The 13,043-nt window shown below is 38.5% G+C and overlaps 1 protein-coding gene across 1 annotated transcript; it reads right to left on the reverse strand.

Moving 5' to 3' along the window:
* Window positions 1-3,184: 3,184 nt before the first annotated feature.
* cxcr3.2 (chemokine (C-X-C motif) receptor 3, tandem duplicate 2) lies at window positions 3,185-10,714 on the reverse strand. The gene is made up of 2 exons (XM_010867632.3): window positions 10,154-10,714; window positions 3,185-5,190 (listed from the first exon to the last, which is right to left on the reverse strand). Exons 1-2 carry the CDS (start codon window positions 10,184-10,186, stop codon window positions 4,066-4,068), a joined length of 1,158 nt encoding a protein of 385 aa, XP_010865934.1. The 5' UTR covers window positions 10,187-10,714; the 3' UTR covers window positions 3,185-4,065.
* Between the last annotated feature and the right edge of the window lie 2,329 nt (window positions 10,715-13,043).

Consider the following 13,043-nt stretch of genomic DNA (forward strand, 5'->3'; position numbering starts at 1 on the left):
TGAAACTCACATGCCCAGTTTGTTCACTGCTTGCAGCAACTTTGTTCAGCAAGGATGAGCATCCTGAAGGTTTTCTGCAGATTTAACTGCTTTTGCCACCTTTTTCTCTGGCGCTCCAAAACGTCATCTCTCGGGTGGAGCAGAGGTTTTCACAAAGTGACCACCTGATAGCTGCCAAGCTGGTTGACAGCTCACTCTTCCCACAATTTGTCCTTTCATTCCCTACATCTGAACTTGACCTTGTGGTGAAACTATGGCCTCTAGGAAACGAGGAAAAGTTGAAGTCTGAGCCGACCACTCTGTACCGCCACACTGAGCTTCACACTGGTAAGACGGCCCTGTCTCTGTTAAGATCCATCCACGAGAACAACCTAGAGGAGGCTTTTGCTGAGATCATCACTCTGCTGAAAATTATCATAAAAACACTAGGACGACATCCAGGTCAGAGAGGAACTTTTCCACCTTGAATAGGGTGAAAAACTTCACTTGCAATACCATGGGACAGCCGCGACTCAACGCATTGGCCATGTTGTCCATCGAAAGCCAGCTGATTCAGCAGCTACATGACTTCATTCCCAAAAGTTTGCCCAGAGGAAGAACCGCTGTGCCACCTTTCTCTTCAAGCCTTGGTGAGTGAAAGCACATTTTATCATCCTTCCTTTGTGGTGCTGGTCCGTGCATTGGCCATATTTTTGTGGTGGATCAATATAGATGGTGACAAGTGTCAGTGTGTCCATGCTTACCTAATATGGTTGTTGTCATAGACAAAAAGTTGTCTTTCCGCTTCGTTGTGGCCTTCAGTGGTGTTGAGCTCATAGCTGTTCGCGTATGGCCCTCTAGGCACATTGGTTCTGAGCTTGGTTGCATTCCTAATTTAGGTTTGTAGATGTGACAGTGGTATTTTTACATGTGTGTGAGAGAGGAGAGCAATTACACAAGAAGGTCTCTCTCTCTCCCTCTCCAGTATGTGTACTACAACACCTGGTAGAAGCTAGCCGCTCTGTCGTTAAAAGTATTTTGTGGAGCCACGCTGTTTGTTGATGTGTTAAATAAACACAACAGTAGCAAGAGGGAGTTTTGTAGCTTTACTGGTATTTATCCTGTATTTTGAAATGATTTGTGCCCCACCAATTTTTTACATATAAAAACGCCACTGCCCTTATCTATCTCCAGTCAATCCTCAAACCCCAAATGCCTAACTAAGCTCTTAAGTCAAAACTCTTCTCTTACCTTTCACACAAATGGTGGGACCAGATTGCCTTTGTCAGTTAATCCAAACCTTTAACTTTATAACTTTCCAACCATGTGATGGTAGTTGATATAAAGCCATGACAAGTGAGTTTCCCCAATAACAATTTTGGAATAATTATTAATTATTATAGGAGCAATGATAAATGGTAAATTATTTACAAAGAAATATAAATTATTGTTTATAATTAATATATTCATGATAGTTACTGTTAACATTGCATATATTCATAAATTAAATATATAAAACATCCATAAACAAATATACAGAGGTCTAACAACATATTAACACATTTTTATTGATATACATTTTAAGAAAAGAGTTTGACATCACACAACATAGTAGAAAATTTAAACAAATGCTATGTACAGTGGATATAAAAGTCTACATTCCCCTATTAAAATGCCAGGTTTTTGTGATGTAAAAGAATGAGACAAAGATAAATCATGACAGAACTTTTTCCACTCTTAATGTGACCTATAATGTGAACAATTAAATTGAAATCAAACTGAAATCTTCGAGGGGGGAAAATGTGCACACCCTCTTATAACTGGGGATGTGGCTGTGTTCAGAATTAACCAATCACATTCAAACTCATGTTAAATAGAAGTCATTACACACCTGCCATCATTTAAAGTGACTATGATTAATCACAAATAAAGTTTAGCTGTTCTAGTACGGTTTTCCTGACATTTTCTTAGTTGCATCTCAGAGCAAAAGCCATGATCCGCAGAAAGCTTCCAAAGCATAAGAGTGATATCATTGTTGAAAGATATCAGTCAGGAGAAGGATCCAAAATAATTTCCAAATCATAAGATATATGGAACACAGTGAAGACAGTCATCATCAGGTGGAGAAATGGTGAAGCATGGTGGTGGAAGCATCTTGCTTTGGGGCTGTTCTTCTTCAGCTGGAGCTGGGGCCTTAGTCAGGGTGGAGGGAATTATGAACAGTTCCAAATACCAGGCAATTTTGGCACTAAATCTTCAGGCGTCCATTAGAAAGCTGAAGATGAAGAGGAAGTTCACCTTTCAGCATGAAAACGACCCAAAGCACACATCCAAATCCACAAAAGCATGGCTTCACCAGAAGAAGATTAACGTTTTGGAATGGCCCAGAGCCCAGACCTGAATCCAATTGAACATCTGTGGGGTGATCTGAAGAGGGCTGTGCACAGGAGATGTCCTTGCAATCTGACAGATTTGGAACGCTTTTGTCAAGAAGAGTGGGCAAATATTATCATGTCAAGATGTGCCATGCTAATAGATTCCTATCCAAAAAGACTAGTTGCTGTAATAAAATCAAAAGGTGCTTCAACAAAGTATTAGTTTAAGGGTGTGCACACTTATGCAACCAGATTATTGTGAGTTTTTATAAAGAAAATTCCCCCTCAAAGATTTCTTTTGGTTTTTTCAATTGAATTGTTCACGTTGTAGGTCACATTAAAAGGTGGAAAAAGTTCTGACATGGTTTATCTTTATCTCATTCTTTTACATCACAAGAAACTGGCATTTTAACAGGGGTGCCTGCTATGCTTACTAATTCAGACTTATCTGATCAAAAAAGAACATTTGAAAATGTTTTTGACAACTTATCTTCAATAAGTGACAAAATAAAGCAATAAACCTAAAACATACTGTATCCTTGCTCCTGAAAATAATTGAAATATAAAAGTATTTGCAACCTTCAGAACCACAAGGCAACGTATGAGTAACATATATAGTGATGATGTGGCTCTTTTGAGGGAGTGGGTTTCCTTCTTTCACAGAAATCATCTTTCACAAGAGATTATGAAATAAGTTGAAAAAACAAAGACATTTAATATTTTCTCACTCCACAGAGACAGTGCAGTTCATTTCGACAGTATTTTACATTTTGTTGGTTTGGCTCTGTACTCCAGCACATTTGGTTTGAAAAGAAACAACGACCAAGAGATTAAAGTGCATGTCATCTTTAATTTGAGGTTATTTGCTGTGCATCCATAAACAGTGACCTCTGCATGAATTCCAGACAATTTGATATATACCCCATCCCACATTTTAGGAGGCCAAAATGAATTGGACACATTTAAATTATCTTAAATTAAGTTTTCAAATTGAGTACTGCCTAAAGTCTGCCACTGAAATATATCAGCAGAAGTTTTTCTGTTTGCTTCGCAGAAATGTTTCCTTCAGTCATGTTGTCACCAAGTGAAACATGCTCAATTGGATTCAGATCGGGTGTTTGACTTCGCCAGTCAAGATTATTGCACTTTTTGTAATTTTCCTGCTGCAAGGTGTAGTCTAATGACTTCTATGGCATTTTGTTGAGCAGACATTATGTTTCTGTACATGTGAGCTGGTATCCACTCTGTAGCCAATTGTCCAAATACATTTAGTGCCCTTAAATGTGGGAACTATGCACAAAATGTGCTATTAATGTGCTAAATGCTTCATCCAATAAGGAGGAAAATATTCAAAAATTAAAGCTAACTCTGCACTTTTATTCATTGTTCAAATTGATTTTGACAAAAATTGCTCCTTGTCCAAATATTTCTGGACTGCATTGTATATGGGAAAACATTGCAGGCTATGTGATTGGATGGATATTAAAAAACAAATAGGAAACATAAAACTGTATTGTTATAATACAAGAGGGCTAATTAAAGAGTGAGCCAACATCTGAAAGCACCAGAGGAGTGAATCACATTGAAAATCTATCATCTTTTAACTTAACAGTATATTGTTCCTGTGCCACTTTGATCTTTTATCCTACTCCTCACTCTTTTTCTGTGACAGTCTCTCTGTTCCACCCCTGACCCTTCCACCACTCCATGCTCATACCATGACAGAGAAGTAGGAGGTGTTCTCACTCTCCGCTGAGCTGAAGGACCCAGTGGGCCTTCGTGTCTTCCTTTGTCCTACCCATCCTTCCATACCTGGACAGAACCTCTGGCCCAGTAGCCCCTTACACATCTTGGCCAGCTCCTTCCTAAATTTGACACCCACAAAGCCGTACAACAGCGGATTCAGGGCGCAGTGTGACAACCCCAAACTCTCAGACACTAGGATCCCGATGTCCACGGTTCGGCCAAATTGGCAGCCCCCACTAATCACACCCAACTTCTCCAGGCTTTCCACTAAATTAAAGGTGTTGTAGGGTGCCCAGCAGACCATGAACACGGACACCAAAGAGATGATGAGGCGCAGGGACTTCCTCTTCTGTCGGCGAGAAGCGTTGCACAAGGAGCGGAAGATACGGATGTAGCAGTATAGCATGACCAGCAATGGGAGCCCAAAGCCCAGCACCAAGTTGACCAGCGGCAGCCCCGCCTTCCACTGGACTGTGCTGTGGGGGAACACTGTCTGGCACACCCACATTTTCTGATCCCCTGAGTCTCTGGAGCGCCCCACATTTACCTCCACCACCTGTCTAAAGGTGATGTCCACCCCGCTCAGCCCAAGGCACACTGTCCAGATTAGGGCACATGCAATCTGGGCGTGGCAGGTGTTGCGCTTCCAGCCGTTGCTGACAGCGTGGACGATGGCCAGGTAGCGGTCAAAGCTGATGCAGGCCAGGAAAAGGATCCCGCTGTAGCGGTTTAGTGAGATCAGGGCTCCGGAGATCTTGCAGACAGCTGTGCCAAACATCCACTGGTAGGCCCATTGGAAAGCGAACAGGGGCAGCATGAAGGCCAGTAAGAGGTCAGATATGGCCAGGTGGAGCAGGAAGGTGTCGGTGAGGGAGAAGGAGCAACCACCACCCCTCTGGGCAATGCGATAGCGCCTCACCACACACAGCACTAGAACATTACCCACCAGTGCCAGCACAAACACCAGGCTGTAGACCACAGGGGAGTAGCTCCGGGTAAAGTCCATGATACCATCCTGGTTGCAGGGTTCTGCAATGTCTGGGCTTGGGTCTATGTCAGGTGACAAGGTATAGTCAATGGATTCATCAATCTGGAGACATAGCAGTGGGAGAGGAATGGAGGTTAGCTAGTTAAAACAATCTATGGTGCTAGAAAAACTGTGAGACCTGTGGTTATGGAAGAAGATAATCTTGAAAACAGTATAACCTTATAAATAAATTATTAATACGCATTTTAGCAACATACTATGTGTTAGAAACGGTCTACATCTCATTCCAACTCTCTATAATCACCTTCTGCAAGAAGTGCTCTAGTAGCACTAAAAAAATGCAGGCTGTCGGAAGGCCTGCCACGCCAGTGAGATCCAACGCCCTCTCACTCATTGCAGCACAGACACCTGTTCATTGCAGTTCTCCTGCACACTGCCCCTATTTAAGTTCTTTCTTCCCTCATGTGTGTTTTTGGTCATGTATTTGTGTTTAGTTGCCACCTGTAACACTAGTTGTAGTTTTATGTTTTGCCAGAGTTCTCTGTTCTCCCTGCACCTGTGTCCGGCTTCCACCTTCAGACATTAAAGAAGCACTAGTCTACATCTTACAATACTTTAGTGTGGACTTTCTTTAGTACAATGCACATTTTCATTGCTTGCTTGCTTGCTCTTGCTCTATGAATTATTCAACATTAATGAGACTGTTTTGGGGCATAATCTGCTAATCATGTGTCATTAGTGTTTCTCTTTTGACTTCAGAAAGCAAATCAACTAATTTGATCACCACTCTTGATAATGTTCACATACCTCTAAAATCAAGATGTATCAGACTGCTTTTCTAGAAGCTTCTGTTTCACAAAGAATTCAGCTATGCCGATCACCTCAAGAAATGTTGGTTACATTTATGAGCTCCTTAGTAACGACTTGAAAACATTATCACATATTCCAATATGTTTATTTTTAAAACATATTTGTTTCATAAGCTGTTAAATTATGAGCTCTAATGCCAAATCCTACATAAAAACTGTACCTTGGAGATATACAGCTCTGGAAGAAATTAAGAGACCTCTGCAAATTTTCCTAAATCAGCATCTATACATGATTACCTGAACCAAATATAATTTCACAATGAAAAGTATAAAAACCACTGCTGTGGTCATCACTATCCTCTTGCAATAGGACCAGCTGGATGACAAAAACAGTGCAAGTAGTACCTCAAATGTAATTTGAATTAAAAAAAATAACTATTCAGCATGAATCAATTCTGGCTTTACTGGGAGAGGGATACAGTGAGCATCAGGTTGCGTCCATCTTTATAATTTCAAAGACGGCGGTTCATAAGAACAAGGTCAAGCAACAGACATTGGGGGCAACAAAGCTACAGACTGGCAGAGGGTGAAAATGACTGTCCACTAATCGAGATGACCGTCAACTCATTTGAATGTCACTCAACAACCATAGGATGACATCAAGTGACCTACAAAAAGAATGGCAAGCAGCAGATGGGGTGAAGTGCACGACGAGAACGGTTCATAACAGGCTCCTAGGGGCAATGAGAAGCAAACAAGAGCCAGGCTGAAGTTTACACAAGATGAAAAGGATTGGACCGTAGAGGAATGGAGTAAGGTCATCTTCTCTGATGAATCAAATGTTCATCTTTGCCCAACACCTTGTCATCTTATGGTTAGACAGAGACTTGGAGAAGCCTACAAGCCACAGTGTCTCGCACCTACTGTGAAATTTGGTGCAGGATCGGGATGCTTCAACAAGGCTGGAATCGGTCAGATTTGTCTTTGTGAAGGCATGAATCAAGCCAAGTACAAGGTTATCCTGGAAGAACACATGCTTCCTTCTGCTTTGACAATGTTCCCTATTTCTGTTCCCCAACTCTGTTTTTTCCAGCAGGACAATGATCCATGCCACACAGCCAGGTCAATAAAGGTGTGGATGGAGGACCACCAGATCAAGACCCTGTCATGATGGATGGTCGCAGGCCATCAAACAAAGCAGAGCTACTTGAATTTTTGTGCCATGAGTGGCATACAGTCACCAAAAAGCAATGTGACAGACTGTTGGAGAGAATGCCAAGACGCATGAAAGCAGTGATTAAAAATTAGGGTTATTCCACCAAATATAGATTTCTGAACTGTTCCTAAATTAAAACATTAGTATTTTGTTGTTGAAAAACTGATATATTTTTTTTTTCGTTGCATTATTTGAGGTCTGAATACAATGCATCTTTTTTAATGGTTATTTTGACCAGTTGTTGTTTTCTACACTGTAAACCCTAACGTATTTCTTACTCAAATGTTTCTACTAAGTGTAACTCAAAGTAAGATACATGTTCCCAATAACTTAAAATGTTTATGTTTTACTGACGTTTACTCAATTTTCATATGTTTAAAATGAAAATTTTCCCAGCATGCTCTGCTTCAAGTTGATATTTTGGAAACATTTTATTATCCTTTTTTCGCATGTACTTGATTAATTCATCTTAGCTACACAAACATCAAACATACATTTGTTTCAAGTAATCCAATCATTTAGTCAAACATATATTTTGACTACTGAAATGTTTGTAACAATTACATAAAATATCCATATGTGTGTCAGATGTTCTGGTTCCGATAGCATGCCTTTGCAAGCCAATGCCTTGTGGGTAGCTTTGCAAAACTCTGCCGAAGTTCCCAGGAGTTCCAGAAGTGTTGATTTTTATTTTGAAAATCTGGGAATTTCCTTAAAGTTATGAATGACTTTTGACTGCATCTGAAATTAACAGTCCATGAGATCATGGTGGGAGGCTTATAAGACTTCAAAATAGGGGTTTATGAATATATTAAGTATTTACAGTTTAATATGTTATAACTGTTGGCAAGGAATTGACAAAAGGAATAAATATGTTCAATAACCATGTCTCAGACATTTACAAATACAGTAATTGTTGTTAATTGGAGTTAATTTAACGGGCAATGCATATTTGGAAATAATTTTATATTTTTCATGTACAGTTAACTTGAAATAATTATAAAGAAAATTATAACTATTAAGTTCCAATAAATTGTAATTTGTAAGTAATTAATTTCTTAACAAAATTATGTTAGTTGACTTAAATATTTTGATGTAATCAGTTTCCACAAAAGTTCAGTATTCTAAACTTATTAGGTTTTACAGTGTACAAATAAATACTTTAAATTACAATATTTTTATTTTGGGTGTAATCTTGTCAGTAGTTTATAGAATAAAACAAAAATGTTCATTTTACTCGAACACATACCTATGAATGGTAAAACCAGAGAAACTGATAATTTTGCAGTGGTCTCTTAATTTTTTCCCGAGCTGTAGATGCTTTTGTGACCACTTTCTGAATCAGAAAGCTATAAAACCAGACACATTTATATATTCAAGAATGCCTCACTTGGGAATTACCATTATAACCTTTGGAGAGGCCAAGAGGAACAATAGTTTTGTTTTACTGATGACCAGAAATAAATTGGGAAGTTGGTACATCTAGTGGTAAAACTCACTACAGCTCCACTTCAACTTACAACAAGTGTTGTTTATTATTATCCAAACAGATTAACAGGAATTGGGAAATGCGACTGTTGTAGGTGTGCAATTACTGTTTCAGTTTCATCAGGACATGTTACTGGGTACATTTCTAGACGGCTTCATAACGTAAAGCGCTGGTTAACCATGATATAATTTTTTTATTCATATGGATAAAGAGTAAAACAGTGTAGAATACGGTCAAGCTGCTCCCACAACAGCTCAATACGGTTCAAGAGCCGTCCACATGGTATGGCGTGACAAAATAGAGTGATAACCTTCCTTCTTCAAGATCCCTCAGACCATCACATTGCCTCCACCATCTTGACAGATGGCATCAAGCACTCCTCCAGCATATTTTAATTTGGTCTGCGTCTCACAAATTACCTTTATTGTGATCCAAACACCTAAAACTTAGATTTGTCTGTCCGTAACACTTTTTCCCAATCTACCTCTGACTGTGTTCTTTTGCCCATCTTAAGTGTATCTTTTTATTGGACAGTCTGAAATATGGCGTTTTCTTTGAAATTCTACCTAGAAGGCCTGCATCTCGGAGTCGCCTCTTCACTGTTGACGTTGAGACTGGTGTTTTGGGGGTACTATTTAATGAAGCTGCCAGTTGAGGACCTGTGAGGCGCTCGTTTCTTAAACTAGACACTCTATACTAGACCCACAATTTTGAGCCTGTAATCAAACCCACAATTGCTGATGCTTCAGATAATCAACTAGTCTAAACAAGGACAGTTTTATTGCTTCTTTAATAAGCACTTTAATAGCATTATTTCAAAGGGTTTCCTAATGATCACATAGCCTTTTAAAATGATTAACTCAGATTAGCATTCATAACATGCAGTTGGAAAACAGGACTGAATGTTGCTGATAATGGGCCTCACTATGCCTAAACTGCATTACTGATCAATTTGATGTTATTTTAATGGAAAAAAACATACTTTTCTATTGAAAATGAGGACATTTATAAGTGATCCCAAACATTTGTCCCAAACAATTTTGTTGAATGAACAATGAAAGGATATCATGTTTGGGTGCCCTTTATTTGGGATGTCTTTATTACAAATTGGGGTATAGAAAAGGATTTTATTAGTTTAACATAATATTTTGTACAAAAATAAGACCATCTCAGTAGGGTTCACAAACGTTCAAAGAGCACTGTATGTGAAAAATCTAAATACAATTCCCAATCATTATTTCCAAACAAATCTATGAATTCCAAATATATTTACGAATGTGTTACATATATATTCGTTGTTGCATAAAATCACTATTGAGCAAAGTTTTCTTTTCTATTTCCACATGCCTCAAAATGTATATTTTAAATGTATTTTCTCCCATATGGTTTTCAATTGTGGTCATAAAGAACAAGATAAATCAGCCCAATATGGTGTAATGTAATTACACAGACTGTAATGTCATTTCTCAGCTAAACATGTTAAAATAGGTACAATTATTTTCATTAGTTTAACAACATTTATCAGTATGCGGGATAATGACTTTTACTCACATAATATTCTGTAGTTTCGACAACATGATCCATTGTTACAAATGAAAATGCAGATCACCTGAAACACCTTCACAGGGCCAGGACACACACTCTCCTTGTAGTCATTCCCTTGTTCCTCACCTCTCTCCACTTACCACTATGAAGCAACCAAAAAGAAGAAGTAAAAAAATTCAGGAACTGAATCCTCTCATATTTTAAGTAAAGAGGATCTATAAAAATATAGCTTAAAGATGCAGTCTGGGACTACTGCGATTATCAAAATAAAATGTTGAACCTCCCATTTTTGGCTGGATATGTAAAACATATGTTATTTATATGTGCATAATATATAGAAAAAATCATTACCATATCTCAGCTGGCCATGAAATTCCAAGTTTGAAAGAGAGTGGTTTTGATGACTTGGGGCAAAAATTGGCTTATGACATAGAAAACAATTTTCAGGGAACCTTTTTGAATCGACAGCACCACTTTACCAAGCAGTAGTGAGAAATTGCAGACTACATCTTTAAGGAACAGGTGGCCATGTCCATGGACTGTGCTATAAATATAATCTGGGAAAATATGACATTACTTTGGCTCACACGTCTCCATTTCTAGCTTGTTCTTGGTTTAACTATTAGAGCTATTCTATGTTTTTCTATTTTGCAGATTTTATTTATGTGCAGTGCAGTAGGCCATGCTCTAAAAGAATGAAACCAATAAGACTGACTATCATTTACGTTCTCATACCATTGGAAAACTTTTTGAACGTGCTCAATCAGGGGAAGTGAAATCTCTTTTGCAAGAATTGCATTTTTACTGTTTTTCTGTGGTGGTGTTTAGTTTCATCACAGTCTATTGTGGTTAAACCAGACAAACCTGTGCTTTGTTTGTGAATATGCATATTGTGTTGGATGGATGAATCAGAAAAACGTTGATTTCTGTAACCCTTTCTCCAAGCTCACTTTTAACCTTAGGAAGGGTACTGCTTTGGGTGATGTGACTGAAATATGACACAAACATTAGTCTTTCTAAAGATAACCTCCCTGTGGAACATTTGCAAAAACAGGGTAGTAGAATAAGACCAAGAGGGCCTAGCATAGAACAAGCTGCTGTAAATATAAAACATGTAGAGTGTAAATGAAAAAAGTTTGCTGGGGTGCCGGAAAAATACTGTTGAAAAACAGTAAAACTACATAGCGTAAAAGTACATTATTAATCTGTAGAAATATGGAGATTTAATTTACTTCAAATAAGGTATATTGATGTAATTTCACAGCTAGAATCAATTTTGTCCCCCAAATTCTCCCTTTTTTTGCAATACCTTTTAAAAATGTTCTTCAAGTTCTTCATCTATTTATATTTTGATGACTCACACCGTACCAACTTCTACCAGACGCACAGTTGGCAGAAATACGCAGGAGTCAGAGCCCCCAAAACCAGCAAATCACACCAAATAGAATATTGATATCAGGACCTGTACCCTACCCGCACAGCAATGATCATACAGGGTAAAGATTTTTTATCTTTTTCTTTCCAAAACAACAAGTGTAACTTGTAGACCTGTGGTTTTAACCACCGTTGGAGCATCTCGCCATGTGCAGTGCAATGTAACACCGTGATAATGACCTGGAAAGACCCTTTTTCTGAGGGAGCTCTGTATGTCAGCACTTTGTATTTGAAATGAACTAATGACTGTGGCGCAGAATAATAGTTTCAATGTATTTTCATCCATATTGGACAAACCATTTCCACATTACAGCATGTTTTGGGAATAGATCGGGTGATTGACTTGCCCACTCAAAGCACCTATAATTCAGGCCCTGAAAAACTCATTGGTAGCAATGGCAGTGTTTCTTTGTCATTTTCCTTGTGTAAGTTGAGGTATTGTCCAATGAGTTGAGGCCACCGGTTGTAACTGAGTAGAGGTTTTTGTACTTGCTAGAATTCTTTCGGCTGTTTCCTTTAGCAGTTACACTATCAGTGAAGAAATTGAGACCCATCTGTCCAGGCAACGTTTTCTTCTATTTTGGTTGGAAACTGTAGCCTCAGTTTCCTGTTCTTAGCTGACAGGAGTGACATCTGGTGTGGTCGTCTGCTGCTGTAGACCATCTGCTTCAAGGGTTGACATGTTGTGCGTTCAGAAATGCTCTCCTGTGGTCCTGCATTAAAAGGCCTGTTTCAGAGTGTGTCAATACAAGTACAAATCTTTGTAATAAGTTAGAGGCCAGTAGACAGAAGTTGCAATATAAAAAGATTTTAACCAGTCATAAGAAGTCAGCTTTTGACATTTCTGGATACTCCTGAATATTTGCACATGCAAATTCTCTTAACACTTGTCTTTTGTCTTTATTCTGAGTGAAAAAGTTCAACATTCACACTTAGCCAGCAACATAAAGTTAGAAAGCAGTATACTTAAAGTGGTGTACTTTTGGACACAAAATAGAAACAAGGAAAATCAAGAAAAATCAGGCAATACAATGACAAAGGAAAAATAAAAGAACAAAGAAGTCATTGAATAAAGGCCTTTCTAAAAGGCTGGTAGAGGATTCAGATTCACAAGAAGTGTGATGTTATATTGCAAGGTTCAAGAAACAATGTTTGCTGAACAACAGCAAGATACTTCTTTGGGTATAATAATGTAAAATCCTATACAGATCCTCTCTATATTCATTTGATATGACAAACAGATTTTAGGGGGAAGGCCAGGGTCGACTGGTCATTAGGAGCAGGTTGGGCACAGCCCCACCGGCTGTCAACAGAAAGAACTGCAACAAACATTTTATTTTTATTTCTCAAAGATTACTTCCTATAATTTATTTATATCTATTTAAAAAATATGCTTTCATTTTTGCTTCCTTTTTCTATGAATATAGCATCTTCCTAGCCCCTCTCTCACATTGCAATTTAC

This window comes from Esox lucius, chromosome 20, assembly GCF_011004845.1.
Source record: "Esox lucius isolate fEsoLuc1 chromosome 20, fEsoLuc1.pri, whole genome shotgun sequence".
Classification (NCBI taxonomy): domain Eukaryota; kingdom Metazoa; phylum Chordata; class Actinopteri; order Esociformes; family Esocidae; genus Esox; species Esox lucius.